Raw genomic sequence first — 17,538 nt, forward strand, 5'->3', positions numbered from 1 at the left:
ACCCTGATCGGGGGGGGGGGGCTTTCCTGCAATAAACTCCTACCCCCTTTTCTGATTATACTGCAATACACATCCTTGCTTACCTTCCAAACCAGTTAAACCCTGAAACTCTATATTATATTACATATAGAATTACATATTAGAATAGAAAGTATTCTATATTACCTTCAGTCCGGTTTGGTATTCATTATCTTAGAATTTTATGGCTGCAACACGTTCCAAAAAAGCTGGGACAGGTGGAAAAAAAGACTGAGAAAGTTGAGAAATGCTCTGATTGGGTATAAAAGGAGTCATTCACAAGCAAAGATGGGGTGAGGGTCACCTCTTTGTGAACAAGTGCGTGAGAAAATAGTCGAACAGTTTAAGGACAATGTTCCTCAACATACAATTGCAAGGAGTTTAGGGATTTCATCATCTACGGTCCATAATATCATCAAAAGGTTCAGAGAATCTAGACAAATCCCTGCATGTAAGCGGCAAGGGCAAAAACCAACATTGAATGCCTGTGACCGTCGATCTCTCAGGCGGCACGGCATCAAAAACCGACATCAATGTGGAAATGATATCACCACATGGGCTCAGGAATACTTCAGAAAACCAATGTCAGTAAATACAGTTTGGCGCTACATTGAAACTACTATGCAAAGCAAAAGCCATTTATCAACAACACCCAGAAACGCCGCCGGCTTCTCTGGGTCCGAGCTCATCTAAAATGGACTGACGAAAAGTGTTCAGTGGTCCGATGAGTCCACATTTCAAATTGTTTTTGGAAATTGTGGACGTTGTGTCCTCCAGGCCAAAGAGGAAAAGAACCATTCGGACTATAATGGACGCAAAGTTCAAAAGCCAGCATCTGTGATGGTATGGGGCAGTGTTAGTGCCAACGGCATGGGTAACTTACATATCTGTGAAGGCACCATCAATGCTGAAAGGTACATACAGGTTTTGGAGAAACATATGCTGCCATCCAAGCAACGTCTTTTTCATGGACGCCTCTGCTTATTTCAGTAAGACAATGCCAAACCACATTCTGCTCATATTACAATAGCGTGGCTTCGTAGTAAAAGAGTGCGGGTACTAGACTGGCCTGCCTGCAGTCCAGAACTGTCTTCCATTGAAAATGTGTGGCGCATTATGAAGCCTAAAATACGACAACGGAGACCCCGGACTATTGAACAGCTGAAGCTGTACATCGAGCAAGAATGGGAAAGAATTTCACCTACAAAGCTTCAACAATTAGTGTCCTCAGTTCCCAAACGTTTACTGAATGTTGTTAAAAGAAAAGGTTATCTAACACAGTTTTAAACATGACCCTGTCCCAGCTTTTTTGGAACGTGTTGCAGCCATAAAATTCTAAGTTAATGATTATTTGCTAAAAACAATAAAGTTTATCAGTTTGAACATTAAATATCTTTGTCGTGTATTCAGTTAAATATAAGTTGAACATGATTTGCAATTCATTTTATTCTGTTTTTATTTATGTTTAACACAATGTCCCAACTTCATTGGGATTGTAGGATTCCCACATAGTTTTTCAAAGCCTCATTGTTTTATTCAACGGTGATATGGATTTACCAAAATTACTAGTAATCTATATCGGCGATTTATATGAAGCCCATTTTAACGTATATTGGTTGAATAAAAATTTGATTAATTTAGGAGAAAAAAGTAAGCCGGAAGCGATGCCTGCGTTACTTCTGGTTTAGCATAATTTTAAGTTTACTCGTTAAAATCAAATCTGTATTGTAAGGGGCACCACGTCACTGTTTATGTGGATAAAATTTAGGGAAAGGGACGAGAAACCTTTTTATCAGGCTCGTATTCTGAAGGTTGCTACACTTGATGAAAATTTGAGTTCTAGATGACAGAGGCTTACTTAAAACTCAAAACACACAAAATATGACCAAGAGTGGAATTTTATAGTATATTTAATGACATCTACAAGGGATCTAGTGGGAAACACACAAAGGGGTATAACTAAAGAAAGAAAATAATACCACTAATAATGGTAAAAAGAAGGAAAATAGGCGTATGAAAAGGGAAATAGAACATCGTGTGTTGGACTAAAGTGGAAAACACGAGCGTTTAAAGCGTCCATTCCAGACGAGAGAGAGAGGACAAAGTTGAGATTTTGTCTGACGCTAGTAATTTCCCGAAACTATTAGGCACTAATATTGTACAGTCTGGAAAAAGTTTGCTGTGTCTACTCACAAGCGTAGGTTCAAGCTGGTGGGTGGTGATCTCTCTCTGGGCACGTCTCAGGAAGCAAGGAGACAGATTTTGTTGAAGATAAAAAAGGTGTAGAAAAATGAAACAAAAACAAGATGCGGAAGAAGAAAAATTGTTGTTCATCGGGCCTGGGAGAATAGGATTGTCTATCTCCCCGCCTAATTTCAGGGATCCGCTCGCAAGTTCGGAGAACTCACGCTTGGCTGGGAGCGAACAGCCACTTTTCGGGAGGCTTAGCAGCGGGGTTCCACGGTGGCTAGGGAGCCGGATCTCCATCCCTACAGCCCGCGGTTACCGAGCTGTGTGCCCGAACAAAGAAAGGGCAAAGGGGGGGAGGAGTGGCCGAAACCATCCCGTGACTGGCGAGCTGCCAGCCAGAACACTTAAGAAGTCAGAGGAGAGAAAACACACAAGAGCGAACAAAAACACACGAGCGCCAGGGTTAAGTACCCCAGAGGCGGGGCGTGGGCAAGAGGGATAGACGACCTGGAGAAGACCACACCCATCAGCTGGAATATAGACTACAAATTTGATAAAATGGATTTAAAATAATATATTAATATAAAATAATTTCTACTTTACTCAGAGGTCAAGCATGACTGACTGTTTATACTTTAGTTTTGGCAAATCAACTGCTGATTGTTCACATTTCATCCTGCTGGGAGTCAAATCAAGACAAACAAATCTCAAAATCTCACAATTGCACTTGTGAAGTTGACCCACTGACACAGACATCAAGGCATACATTTGGAAAATTTCTGCAGAGTTCGCAAAATATCAAAAATACATTTATCCTTGGTGAAACAACAAATGAGAGTCCCCCCGGTTCGACTTTGCAGTTCCTCTCGACGCCAGCGGGTGTTGCCTTGTCCCAGCAATTGTTCCTATTCACAGACAGGTGGTCCGGTAGAAACATCTGGCCTTTATTGATTGGGAGTTCAGACTTCAAGGGTAGTTGTTAATTAGTTTAGGGTCCACGAGGAGTCTCCTTGAGGGCAGTCTCACAGCAGGGCGGCTTCGAAGGATGCAGTTTATCCAGGTGGGGGGAAGGTTCTGGCTACTCGGTCAGAGTCACTACACCATGCTTCATGAAATTTTTCTCTCAAGTCCTCCACTTGTGCTAGTGGTTTTACGTTTTTCCACGTCCATGAGCTACACTTTGAAGCTGGATACAGTTATAACTGTGAGAGGGCGAAGGAGCACACACACACGCGCATCCACGCACACACACACTATCACTGCAAAGTAAATTACAAAGCTAAAAAAAACACTCTATAAGTGTATATTGTCCCATGCAGAGTTTACCGGTACTGAATTTTACCCATCCCCAGTATTTACTTAATAATATACCGTATATACAGATTTTTTTTAATGAGAAACAATGGCATATTGTTGCTTACTGATTTAAATAAAAGCACATATGTTCACTTTTTCATGATTTGGACTATTTTACCGTGACGTAAACATCTGAATTTACATTTATATCCCCCACATTTACTGAAAACTGCATACTTTACCTGAACAATTAAGCACCAACTACTTTCACCTTGTTTCGAGGAGAACATAGGAAACAGAAGACGGACTACAACCTCAACACAAGAGCTGTTACTTTGTTTTAATATGTCAACTGCCATAATGTCGGCAGAATGTTTAGCATATAATTGAGCATATAAAAGTTTAATTCATGCACAGGTATTAAAATCGGGTGCATGCATTTGTGTTAAGGTGATGTGATCTCTGTGGCAACATTTCTTTAAAATTGTGTGTGACCACTTACTCCTGTTTCTAAGCAATCACACAATAATACCAGTACCTCTACAAACCCCCTTCTGTATTTTAACTAATCCAAACGCACTGTGATTTTGGTTGTAGGAAACAAAATTTAAAATATTTCATATATTAGGCGGATGATTTTTTTTTAGTCTCCATCATGCATATCCCCCTGCTTCTCCAGCAACCAGGCCTTCCTACATCAGCCTTCTAACTATATGCACTTGCTCTGGCCTTTTTTATACATATTCCAGGGCCCACTGATGGGGGAACGCTGGGCCCAACACTGGGCCTCTGGAAGTCCAGCTCCCTCGAAAGTCTCCAGTCAGCCATGTCGGAGGTCCACCATAATGATATCAAGGCACAGGTTCCATTTCACCGCCCACAACCACACATGGTTCGAGGACGCGGATGCAACCAGAGTTTCCGCATTGCCATCGACAAGTCATATGAAGGCCCTTCTGAAGATGGTAGGCTTAACATAATTGGCTCGTGACTGTACTTGCTGCACAAAACTTTAAACTTTCACTTGATCTTAAGTCATAATAAAGGATTCTGCACTTAAATTAGATGTCGCATCACCAACACACAGTCCTCCGGTTTTGTACGGTGGAAAAATATTACCTTCTCAAAACAGGTAAAAAAAAAACATTAAAAACAAGACATTTTGTCCCTAATGTAAGTGTCAAAAATCTGCCAATGGAACTAGTATGAATTGACTTATGATTCTTAAAATAATACCTTGTATCTTAAAATGTGTTTTTGCCTTGCTGAAAATCTTTTTAAATGCTTCATATGTCATACTAATTTCATTCGACCATCAGTCATATTAATGAGAATAGACCATACAGAATCAATTTCAGTAGGTTCTTGATGTTTTACCATTTTGACAAGGAATGAGAAATTTCAAGTTGAACCCAGCTTTTTGTACACAAATTTGAGCAGGCTCACTGGGGTTCTCAGAGAAATCAGAAAGTAATCAAGCATAACATTCCACCTCTGAAATCTAATTTAAACATACATTAAGTAAGTAACAATTAGTCAATCTTAATCTACTGTGGGACTATGACAGGAAAATCTCAGGAGTTGGTTGACATGATGATTAGGAGAAAGGTTGAGATATTGTGTGTCCAGGAGAACAGGTGGAAAGGCAGTAAGGCTAGAAGCTAAGGGGCAGGGTTCAAATTATTTTACCATGGTGTAGCTGGGAAGAAAAATTAAGTAGTGGTTAAGAAAGTCTTGGAGGTGAAAAGAGTATCAGATCGAGTGATAAGGCTGAAATTTGAAATTAAGGGTGTTTTGTATAATGTAATTAGTGGCTATGCCCCACAGGTAGGATGTGATGTAGAGGTGAAAGAGAAATTCTGGAAGGAGCTAGATGAAGTAGTTCTGAGCATCCCCTGACAGAGAAAGAGTCATGATTGGTGCAGGTTGTAATGGACATGTTGGTGAAGGTAACAGGGGTGATGAAGAAGTTATGGTTAAATTCAGCATTCAGGAAAGTAACTTGGAGGGACAGATGGTGGTAGACTTTGCAAAATGGATGGAAATGGCTGTAGTGAACACTTTATTCCAGAAAAAGCAGGAACATAGGGTGACCTACAAGAGCGGCAGTAGAAGCATGCAGGTGGATTACATTTTGTGCAGATAATGTAATCTGAAGGAGGTTACTGACTGTATGGTAGTGGTAGGGGAGAGTGTGACGAGACAGCATAGGATGGTGGTGTGTAAGATGACTCTGTGGTGGGGAGGAAGATTAAGAAGACAAAGGCAGAGCAGAGAAACGTGGTAGAAGCTGAGAAAAGAATAGTGTTGTGCGGCTTTTCAAGAAGAGGTTAGACTGGAATCCCCGTGGACCATGATGTTCGCAATTGACATTGTGATCTGCAGTGAAAGCAGGAGGAACAGAAAGGTGGAGGCATGCACTGGAAAGGAGAGGACTGAAGATTAGCTGAAGTAAAACAGTATATATGTGCATGAATGAGAGAGGTGGAGGGGAAGAGTGAGGCTACAGAGAAAAGAGCGAGGGTGGAGGAATTTAAATCGGGTCAACAGTCCAGAGCAATGGTGAGTGTGGTCAGGAAGTGAAGAGCAGGTTGGAATGGGTGAAGGAAGGTGTCAGGTGAGTTATGTGACAGAAGAGTCTCTGCTAGGATGAAGGGCAAATTTTGTGGTGAGACCAGCCATGATTTACGGCTTAGAGACAGTGGCACTGAAGAAACAACAGGAAGCAGAGCTGGAGATGGCGGAAATGAAGATGTTGAGGTTCTCTCAAGGAGTGACCAGTTTGGACAGGTTTAGAAATGAGCTCATCAAAGCGATGGACAAGGTTAGATGTTTTGGAGACAAAGTTAGAGAGCGCAGACTTTGATGGTTTGGACACATCCAGAGGAGAGAGAGTGAGTATATTGGTAGAAAGGTGATGAGAATGGAGCTGTTAGGCAAGAGCGCTAAAGGAAAATCAAAGAGAAGGTTGATGGATGTAGTGAGGAAAGACATGAGGGGAGTTGGTGTCAGAGAGGAGGATGCAGGAGATAGGCTTACGTGGAAAGGGATTATGACCTGTGGCGACCCCTAACGGGACACGCTGAAAGGAGAAGGAGAAGAATCAAGTAATAATAATATGCCTTCCTATTTTCTCAGTTTCTTTGTAAAACATTAATGGATAACAGTAAATATTGTATATCCGCATTACAAATATAATTTTGGTTATAGTTTCCTTATTCCAGTGTATTTACCATTACTGAAAAATGTTGTGTTAATAGTGTTACCGTGACACGCCGCCGCTCTGCCAAGGTGCTGAGAGGGCCACCTTCACAATAAAAGTTTCATATATTACAACATTGGACATCAATGCCATTTTTAAGCTTTTTGAAGTTGGTCACAGAGCGTGGTGCTGGCCTTTAATGAAGCCTTAACCATAGGTTCGCCCCCTGGTGGCTGGCTGACTAGGTGCGGGTACTCCTGCAAATGAAGCACTTTTCATATGCAGCAGTGCACACATTTTAAATGTAAAAAAATCGCCGACGATCTGGCTCATTGCATCGTGGCAGCCAAAATCGCAATCACGATTCAAATTCGATTAATTGTGTAGCCCTACTTACATATAAGAACCAACATTAACATCTTTTTCGATGAAGAGACATGAATACTGGATAAAATGCTTCATGCAATTCAATTACCGTAATGACATATTTTCGCTGCCTCGTCCTGGCCGCCATCTGACCAAATAAGCCATTCCTCCATAGATGATGACATGTCTGAGCTGAGCTCTGGTCATGAAACACCAGCCAGCAGCTCCTCACGTCAGGACCTGGATATTGAAGATGTGAAGAAGCAGAAGAAAGTCAGCGGGAAGAAGCAGGAGAAAAAGACCAAAGGAATTAAGAGAAGTGAGGATGCTGCAAATGATATGGAGAAGAAGACCAAAAAAAAAGGCTTTGCTCTTTTGAGGTAGGAGACGCGCAAAAAATATTTTCTGTGTAGCTGAAGCTTTTCTACTAAAGCTGACAGGTGACCTGTTGAAATAGAAAAATGTGGTGTACTTAGGTTTTATGCAGAAATTGAGGCAAATGAGACTCTCCCTGCTCTACTTTCCCAATACATTTATGGGGTATTGGATATATACGTAGCCTTGGCGACAATGGAGGGAATCCATTATGGGCCAATCTGAGCAAAATCCATCGACAGATTACCTACCCAAAGAGTTTATCACCCATTTATCAACATGTCCACATCTTGATTGTGGTGAGCCCAATCCTCCTTCAAGCAGCCCTTATCTTTTGGCATTGACACGGTGTGGCCAGTGTATCGCCACACTTCCAACACTGCAGATTCAATTAGGCTGTCGCAACAGATAGAGCATGCTGAATGTGAGCCCACAGATGGCAGATAACAATTCAATCGGCTACAGTGTCAAGGGCAGTAAATGGAAGAGATGTTCACACGGAAAGAGAAGGGCAGAGTGAAGGACACACACACTCTGGGTGGAATCACACATGGGACCAGGTTTGAAGTCAGATCTGAAGAGCACATTCACATATCATTGGGTTGTATTTTCCAAATACAATCAATACAGGTTATGCACAACCACCTTCCGCATTCAGCAAAACAAGACAAAGCACTTCGTTCCAGATCAGATCACTGGGGAGACGTATGGCAGGAGATGGCTACAAACCACTTGTAGAAATATTAAAAGTCTACAGTGTCTTTTTTTTTTTTTTTTTTTTAATGGACAAAATTTCTTCAAGAGCTGCCAAAGATGACCATATCTGAAGTTCAGGCTTCATTCATGTTTACATACAGTATATCAAATGTATAATTAAATTAAGACATGTATTTAACTTTTGTTTGACGATACCAGCGATTTAAATAAATAAATAAATGGCTGGGATGGGCTCCAACACGCCCGCGACCCTAGTGAGGAGAAGCGGCTCAGAAAATGGATGGATGGGTGGAGAGCGAGGAAAAAAATAAAATAAAATAAAAAAGGCGTTCTGAGGACCCGGTTTCAAATCCGGTCTCACCTGTGTGGAGTTTGCACGTTCTCCCTGTGCTTGCGTCGGTTTTCTCCGGGTACTCTGGTTTCCTCCCACATTCACAAAACATGCATGGTAGGTTGATTGAAGCCTCTAAATTGCCTTTTTATATAGCCCTGTTCCCTTTTTTTATTGCATAGGTACCATAACTAATTTAACTGTAGTCTACTGTTTTTCTGTATATAAAATGCTGCCTTTGGTAGCATCAGGGCTAATAAATTCTATTGTAAATCAATTTGAGTATCTCGAAGCTTTTGAAAGTAGCAGTTATTGTGCAAGTATGTTCTGACCATAAAGCTTTTCCGGATCACATTTATTTTGCTAGATCTATTTAATTGGGTAAGGGCTATAATCAGTCTTACAATACGAATACATCTAAAGAACGCTTTAAGCTATTGCTCTAGGCTACATCTATTAACTCATTCACTGCCAGCCGTTTCCTGAGCAGGGAACCCCTTGACTGCCAGGGATTTTCGAGCAATTTCACCAAAACCACCAAAAGAAAGATCAGATCTTCTTTCATCAGAAAAAAAGTTTCTCTAGCTTACACCGTTCTTTAGTAATCAGCAGGGGGAAAAAACTGAGAAAACAGCCTTTTTGTGAAAGCAGACACATCAAGCAGAACAATGACTTTGACACCAATATTTGTTTTCTTTTGTGAAAATCTCAAACATCTGAATATAAAACAACACTGAAGAACTACTTTTGACAAAAAAAATAATTTACAAATATAACTGTACAGAATTTACATTAGACAAAAATGCATGAACAAATGGGGCTCCCACACTTGCACTTTTTTCCTCCAAATTCTCTTCCTCTTCCTCGTTTGCTTAATAGTCCAGGTTTTTACTACCTTGCGCATAAAATCTCGCAAAGTTTGAACCACTTCTGGATTTTATTCTTTGGTTGCGGTGAATGGGATCTTGGGTGGTTGTCATTGTCCTTGAAACCAGTCCCTACTTCTCCTTGAAGCACAACCCATGCAGTTTAGAAACATAACTATTATTAAAAAAAACATTGTTGAAATTGCTGACGTGGAGAAAAAAAAAAAGCTTTACCTTTTTTGTCTGCACTGCGTACTGGACTGGAGGTTGAACGTCTGCTGGATGCATAACCTGTAAGTTTTAAGAAATACATACCATTACTAGAGAATACATTTGATCTATGACATGTTTTGCAAGGGTAAAAAAAAAACATTACTTTTCTTTGTCGCAATCGTAAAAGACGTTCCACTCGCAGGTGTTGAATTAATGCAAGATGGACGAAATGGAAAATTCTAATCAGTACTGGCAACATATGTTAGATTGTAATGTGAACTAGTGGGACTAAATTATGTTTTTTTGTAACGAGGGTTGAAGGTCACTCACTCAATCTATCTAATGCGAGCTGCAAACAAGTTACCTTCGTCGGAGGAAGCACGGATTAAGTTCGGCTGGCTATCCAGACTCATAGACAGTTCACTCATCACGATTCCAGATCCCATTTACTCAAATCCTGGTCGAGAGAGGATCAGCTGGCAAGCGGCTGGGAGGATCTCGCCATATGTATGGGCCGGCATTTTGCGCAATAGCTTTGCAACAAAGCGATCGCTCTGCGCGTCATTCTGACACTGCGCGTCATCCTTTATTCCCCCGCATGATCTAAGGCGTCGTTCCTGGTCGAATATTTTTCTTGCCATGGCGCAATAAATTTCTAGTACTGAAAGGTTTTTTTGTTAGATTTTTTTTTTTTTTTTTTTTTTTCATTTTGTCTTTTCTGCCATTATGTTTGCCTTCTCTCCATTATGTTTGCCTTCTCTCATTGTCTCTTGTACCCCGCCGGCCTGCCCCCGGCTTCTTCTTCCTCTGAGGGAGGGACGTTCAGCTGAAGGCATTGTTGTCCTCTACAGGGTGCCAATCCTCATTGCAGTTATCCAGAGGCTCGACGATCACACACAAACTACACAAGACCCTCCCCCACCCATCCCCGTTAAAAAACGCCATTGATGTCTTTAGACTGCATTGGCAGGGAATAGATGGATTCTGAAGGACGTTTTTGGATGGCATTGGCAGGGAATGAGTTAATAAGGTATTACTGTAATTAATAAGAGTAATAAATCCTAGAATCACCACTGCCAGTGAGGTCAGTAGTTCGGCAAAAAAAAATCACCACCAAACAACAACTTCTGGTGCTCCTTTAAGGACCAGACCAACATTTTTATGTACACCACAGCCCATGACCAATCTCTGAAGCAAATGTCATGACTAACTTACAGTAGAGCGAAGCACTCCAGGCTCCAGAAACTACCACTGCACAATTACCCGCCCCCCATCACCCCTTGCGCTCGGTCTGGCCTTTCTCTGGCCAAGTTGGTTGTTATTGAATTTGAAATATGACTTAATTAGCTCAACATTGGTGGTTCAATGTGATTGCAGCTCCCAAAAGTTATTTTTGTCTGGTGGCAGCATTCAGAAAAGGGCAACTCATAAACATATGACTTAACTTTACCCCTGTGGTGAAAGTATGCACATCAGCACCCGACACAACACCTGCTGGAAGTTTTCCCTGCCCTTTCGGCGATCATAAATGTTTGTTTTAGATGTGCCAATATTTGAAGACCTGTGTGTTTTAGCAACCGCACGCAGCAAATAGCGAGGGTCATTGGGTGACCCCTGGAAATCATATACAACCCCAATTCCAATGAAGTTGGGACGTTGTGTTAAACATAAATAAAAACAGAATACAATGATTTGCAAATCATGTTCAACCTATATTTAATTGAATACGCCACAAAGACAAGATATTTAATGTTCAAACTGATCAACTTTATAATAATCATTAACTTAGAATTTTATGGCTGCAACACGTTCCAAAAAAGCTGGGACAGGGTCATGTTTACCACTGTGTTACATCACCTTTTCTTTTAACAACATTCAATAAACGTTTAGGAACTGAGGACACTATTTGTTGAAGCTTTGTAGGTGAAATTCTTTCCCATTCTTGCTTGCCGAACAGCTTCAGCTGTTCAACAGTCCGGGGTCTCCGTTGTCGTATTTTAGGCTTCATAATGCGCCACACATTTTCAATGGAAGACAGGTCTGGACTGCAGGCAGGCCAGTCTTGTACCTGCACTCTTTTACTACGAAGCCACGCTGTTGTAACGTGCAGAATGTGGTTTGGCATTGTCTTGCTGAAATAAGCAGGGGCGTCCATGAAAAAGACGTTGCTTGGATAGCAGCATATGTTTCTCCAAAACCTGTATGTATATTTCAGCATTAATGGTGCCTTCACAGATGTGTAAGTTACCCATGCCTTTGGCACTAACACAGCCCCATACCATCACAGATGCTGGCTTTTGAACTTTGCGTCTATAACAGTCTGGATGGTTCTTTTCCTCTTTGGTCCGGAGGAGACGAGGGCCACAATTTCCAAAAACAATTTGAAATGTGGACTCGTCGGACCCCAGAACACTTTTCCACTTTGCATCAGTCCATCTTAGATGAGCTCGGGGCCCAGAGAAACCGGCGGCATTTCTGGGTATTGTTGATAAATGGCTTTTGCTTTGCATGGTAGAGTTTCAAGATGCACTTACGGATGTAGCGCCAAACTGTATTTACTGATATTGGTTTTCCGAAGTGTTCCTGATCCCATGTGGTGATAACCTTTACACATTGATGTCGGTTTTTGATGCAGTGCCTCCAGAGGGATCGAAGGTCATGGGCATTCAATGTTGGTTTTCGGCCTTGCCGCTTACATGCAGTGATTTCTCCTGATTCTCTGAACCTTTTGATGATATTATGGACCGTAGATGATGAAATCCCTATGAGGAACATTGTCCTGAAAGTGTTTGACTATTTTCTCACGCACTTGGTCACAAAGAGGTGAACCTCGCCCCATCTTTGCTTGTGAGTGACTGAGCAATTCAGGGAAGCTCCTTTTATACCCAATCATGGCACCCGCCTGTTCCCAATTAGCCTGTTCACCTGTGGGATGTTCCAAACAGGTGTTTGATGAGCATTCCTCAACTTTCAGTCTTTTTTGCCACCTGTCCCAGCTTTTTTGGAACGTGTTGCCGCCATAAAATTCTAAGTTCATGATTATTTGCTAAAAACAATAAAGTTTATCAGTTTGAACATTAAATTTATTTGTAGTTTATTCAATTAAATATAGGTCGAACATGATTTGCAAATTATTGTATTCTGTTCCCAAGATACTTGAACTCCTCCACTTGGGGCAGGATCTCATCTGTGGGTCGTGACCGAAAGAACAAGATACAGGATAGAAGTGGCCAAAATGAGTTTCCTCCGCAGAGTGTCCGGGTTCTCCCTTAGAGATAGGGTGAGAAGCTCGGTCATCCGGGAGGATCTCAGAGTAGAGCCGCTGCTCCTTCACATCGAGAGGAGCCAGATGAGGTGCACGGGGCATCTGATTCGGATGTCTCCCGGACGCCTCCCTGGTGAGGTGTTCCGGGCACGTCCTACTGGGAGGAGACCCCGGGGACGACCCAGGACACGCTGGAGAGACTACATCCTTCGGCTGGCCTGGGAACGCCTCAGGATCCCCCCCGGAAGAGATGGATGAAGTGGCTGGGGAGAGGGAAATCTGCGCGTCCCTGCTAAAGCTACTGCCCCCGCAACCCGACCTCGGATAAGCGGTAGAAAATGGATGGATGGATGGATATATTCTGTTTTTGTTTGTTTAATACAATGTCCCAACTTCATTGGAATAAGGGTTGTATTTAATGTAGGAACATTTGGAACTCGCAAAACCAATACGTTGTATTTCCAACATGCGCATCACATCATATAGCAAATCATGTAGTACTGGTAATAATAGTTCCATATGTACAACTTTCTTCTTTTCCTTTTGGCTTGTCCCATTAGGGGTCGCCACAGCGTGTCATCCTTTTCCATGTAAGCCTATCTCCTGCATCCTCCTCTCTAACACCAACTACCCTCATGTCTTCCCTCACTACATCCATCAACCTTCTCTTTGGTCTTCCTCTAGTTCTCTTGCCTGGCAGCTCCACCCTCATCACCCTTCTACCAATATACTCACTATCTCTCCTCTTTACGTATCCAAAACATTAAAGTCTGCTCTCTCTAACTTTCTCTCCAAAACATGTAACCTTTGCCATCCCTCTGATGAGCTCATTTCTAATTTTATCCAACCTGGTCACTCCAAGAGCGAACCTCAACATCGTCATTTCCGCCACCTCCAGCTCTGCTTCCTGTTGTCTCTTCAGTGCCACTGTCTCTAATCCGTAAATCATGGCTGGCCTCACCACTGTTTTATAAACTTTGCCCTTCATCCTAGCAGATACTCTTCTGTCACATAACACACCTGACACCTTCCTCCACCCGTTCCAACCCGCCTGGACTCGTTTCTTTACTTTCTTACCACACTCACCGTTGCTCTGGACTGTTGTTCCCAAGTATTTAAAGTCCTCCACCCTCGGTATCTCTTCTCCCTGTAGCCTCACTCTCCCCCCTCCACCACTCTCATTTATGCATGTATATTCTGTTTTACTTCGGCTCATCTTCATTCTTCTCCTTTCCACTGCATGCCTCCACCTTTATAACTGTTCCTCCACCTGCTGCCTGCTTTCACTGCAGATTACAATGTCATCTGCGCACATCATGGTCCACTGGGATTCCAGTCTAACTTCATCTGTCAGCCTATCCATCACCACTGCTAGCAGGAAGGGGCAAATGGCTTATCCCTGATGCAATCCAACCTCCACCTTAAACTCCTCTGTCACACCTCACCGCTGTTCTCCTGCCCTCGTACATGTCCTGTACTATTCTAACATACTTCTCTGCCACTCCAGACATCCGCATGCAGTACCACAGTTCCTCTCTGCGTAGTCTGTCATAGGCTTTCTCTAGATCCCAAAAGACACAATGTAGCTCCTTCTTACCTTCTCTGTACTTCTCCATCAACAACTTCATGGCAAATAATGCATCTGTGGTACTCTTTCTAGGCATGAAATCATAATGTTGCTCGCAAATACTTCTGTCCTGAGTCTAGCCTCTACTACTCTTTCCCTAAACTTCATTGTGTGGCTCATCAAGCTTATTCCTCTATCGTTCCCACAGCTTTACACATCACCCTTGTTTTTAAAAATTGGCACCAGCACACTTTTCCTCCATTCTTTAGGCATCTTCTCACCAGCTAGAATTCTGTTGAACAAGCTGGTTAAAAACTCCACAGCCACCCCTCCTAGATGCTTGTATACCTCCACAGGAATGTCATCTTGACCAACTGCCTTTCCATTTTTCATCCTCTTTAGTGACGCAACCCTCTGCATTTATCCAGGTTTGGGACCGGCCTACAGTTTGCAGTGGCTTGTGCCCCAAATCGGGCTGCATTGGTTCCGTATATACAATGATAATGGTCATAAAATGTCAGGGTACAATTCAAAGTGAAAATGTTCTTCGGTCTCCTGTTTTTTACTGTGATGTGGCTTCTAGTCTTTTTATCACCTGGCTTTCCAAGGCCCATTGCTGTCTCGTCGCCTTGATTGCTAAATAAGCCACGACAAATGGCAGCACCTCTAAGACCTTGCCCGTCTTGTCTGCGCTCAGCAATCAGCAGTGAAACCTTCACCTGGAATGGTGCCTCGGGGCCCACTGACAGACCGCAAAAACAGTGAAGCTTGACCTCTTCTGCTTTTTCCTCCCAACACCTCTGCTATTTTGACACACTCTCTCAGACTGCATTGACACTCCACGTCTTAAACATTAGTGGAAGTAAGCAAACTATTACTTTTTTTCCAATTACTTGTCATTGGACTGGTGTATTTTCCCTCACATGAGTAATCATAGTATACCTACAGATGAGAACAATAATGTTAGTACTCATCTGTTAAAGGAAACCGAAAATATTCACAGAAATAACTTGAAACCAACAAAAAGTAATAATGAATAAAAGTGTAGTGAAAACTGACTAATAAAAATGAGGCATTTCTTAAAATTTATGATCCAACAGGATTGTCAAGTGAGGCAATCACTGCCATCAAACATTTCTGTCACGCTCAATAAAACTTGTGCACCTGTCGTGAAGTATTTTGGCCCACTCTTAATGAGTCAACTGCTTCAGCTGTCTCAGGTTTGAAGGGGTGTCTTCTCCCAGTTCCGACTGCATGTTTCAATTTCTGAGACAGATGATCAAAAGGATCTAGATTAGGACTCCTTAGAATGTGTTTTTAGCAGTTGTGTTACGGCTCTTTATGCTGTTGGCGGACCGATGACCGGCATCTGAGATAAAGTTTTCTGACAATGGGAAAATTTGCTCCAGAAAACCTTGTTAGTATTTAATCATTTGTCATAAAATCATTTAATCATCTTTATCCGCCATGTCAAAACCACCCAAGGAATTTGTCTAAGGTAGTGGAGCCCCTCTAGTATGACAACAGACAGTCAATTGACAGAGAATACTTTTGAGACATAAAGACATAAAAAAACACTTTCACTGAGCAATAAAAGGTTGTAATGCTGGTACAATTTATTTTTTTTTTTTTCATTTGTTTTGTTTTTTTGGGACAATGTGCAAAAAGATGCACATTTAAAGTGACTAGTAGTGCGATAATCTGGGACAATGACATGAGTGGCCAGTATTGGTCACCAACAGATATGCAAATAGTGCAGCATGGCGAGACTATTACAGTGAGTGCACGAGTAATGTATAATTGGCCCAAAAGAGATGTGACAACAAACTCAAGACAAAGTGAAAGTGTCCTTTTCAAATCTGCAGTAGAAGCTGTTCAGGTCGTCGGCTAGTCTTTTATTATTCTCAGCTTGGGGTGTTGGTCACTTGTAATTGGTTAGCGATTGTAATGAATGCCAGACTGATTTAGAGTCGTTAGCAGTAAACTGTTTTTTCTAACTTTACTGCATAGTTTCTCTTTGCAGTGTTTCTTTAGTAAGCTGGTTTCTAGCACGATTATACAGGGCCCTATTTCCACTTTGATATGCGTCCTCTTTAGCCTGGCGAAGTTGCTTAAGTTTGGCAGTGAACCACGGTTTGTTGTTATTGAACGTGCGAAATGACTTTGTTGGTACACACACCTCTTCACAGAAACTGATATAGGATGTGACAGTGTCCGTATATTCATCCAGGCTGCCCGTTGAATTTTCAAAGACACTCCAGTCTGTGCAGTCTAGACAGCTTTGAAGTTCTAGCTTTGCTTAGTCGGTCCACTTTTTCACTGTGTTCACCGTAGGGTTCTCTCATTTAAATTCTTGCCTGTTTGTCGGTATTAAGTGAATTAAGCAGTGATCAGACAAGCCCAGAGCTGCATGAGGTATGGCATGGTATGCTTTATATAGCGTAGTATAGCAGTGGTTTAAAATGTGATTTTCCCTGGTAGGACAGTCGACGTGCTGCTTATATTTAGGGAGTTCGTGGTTGAGTTTAGTTTTGTTAAAGTCCCCAAGAATAATGAGGGGTGATTCTGGGTGTATTTTTTTTTCAATTTTGTTTACTTGTTCAGCGAGTGTTAGCACTGCGGCCTTCGTGTTAGCTTGAGGAGGAGTGTAAACACCGGCAAGAATGAAAGATGCGAACTCACAAGTAGAATGGCTTACAGTTCAAAAACAGCGACTCTAAATCCGAGCTCCAGTGTGTGCTGAGCTCCGTGACGTCAGTACACCATTTTTCGTTGCTATAGAAGCATATTCCACCGCCTTTTGTTTTCCCTGATAACTCCCTGATGCGGTCTGCCCGGTGAAGATCAACGCCCAGAAGCATTACGGCGCCATCCTCACAAAGCCAAGTTTCCGTAAAGCACAAGGCGGCAGAACATCCAAAGTCTTTACTGGTCTTTGTCAGAAGATGACGCTGATCCATTTTGTTTGGTAGGGAGCGTAGATTAGCGAGGTGGATCGAGGTGAATCTGTATTCTCTCTTGCAGAGCTTCCCTTGGATGAGAAAAAGTCCCACCTCCCAAGAAAAAAGAGATTTTTGCATGCCTATGAACCGAAACGAAAGGTTCTGACAATTATCATAAACCGTCCCACCC

General features: G+C 42.1%; 1 protein-coding gene across 8 annotated transcripts in view; it reads left to right on the forward strand.

The window, feature by feature from the left end:
- pard3ba (par-3 family cell polarity regulator beta a) overlaps positions 1-17,538 on the forward strand; it is a 218,780-nt gene that overhangs the window by 138,961 nt on the left and 62,281 nt on the right. For all 8 annotated transcript variants that reach the window (XR_009791988.1, XM_061798810.1, XM_061798809.1 and 5 more), the window contains 2 exons: positions 4,254-4,469; positions 7,248-7,452. Coding sequence is in view for 7 of the 8 variants with exons in the window: in XM_061798810.1 (XP_061654794.1) it covers positions 4,254-4,469; positions 7,248-7,452 (421 nt within the window). In the remaining variant the exon portion in view is untranslated. The remainder of the gene's footprint in view (positions 1-4,253; positions 4,470-7,247; positions 7,453-17,538) is intronic.

This window comes from Phyllopteryx taeniolatus, chromosome 1 (assembly GCF_024500385.1).
Source record: "Phyllopteryx taeniolatus isolate TA_2022b chromosome 1, UOR_Ptae_1.2, whole genome shotgun sequence".
Classification (NCBI taxonomy): domain Eukaryota; kingdom Metazoa; phylum Chordata; class Actinopteri; order Syngnathiformes; family Syngnathidae; genus Phyllopteryx; species Phyllopteryx taeniolatus.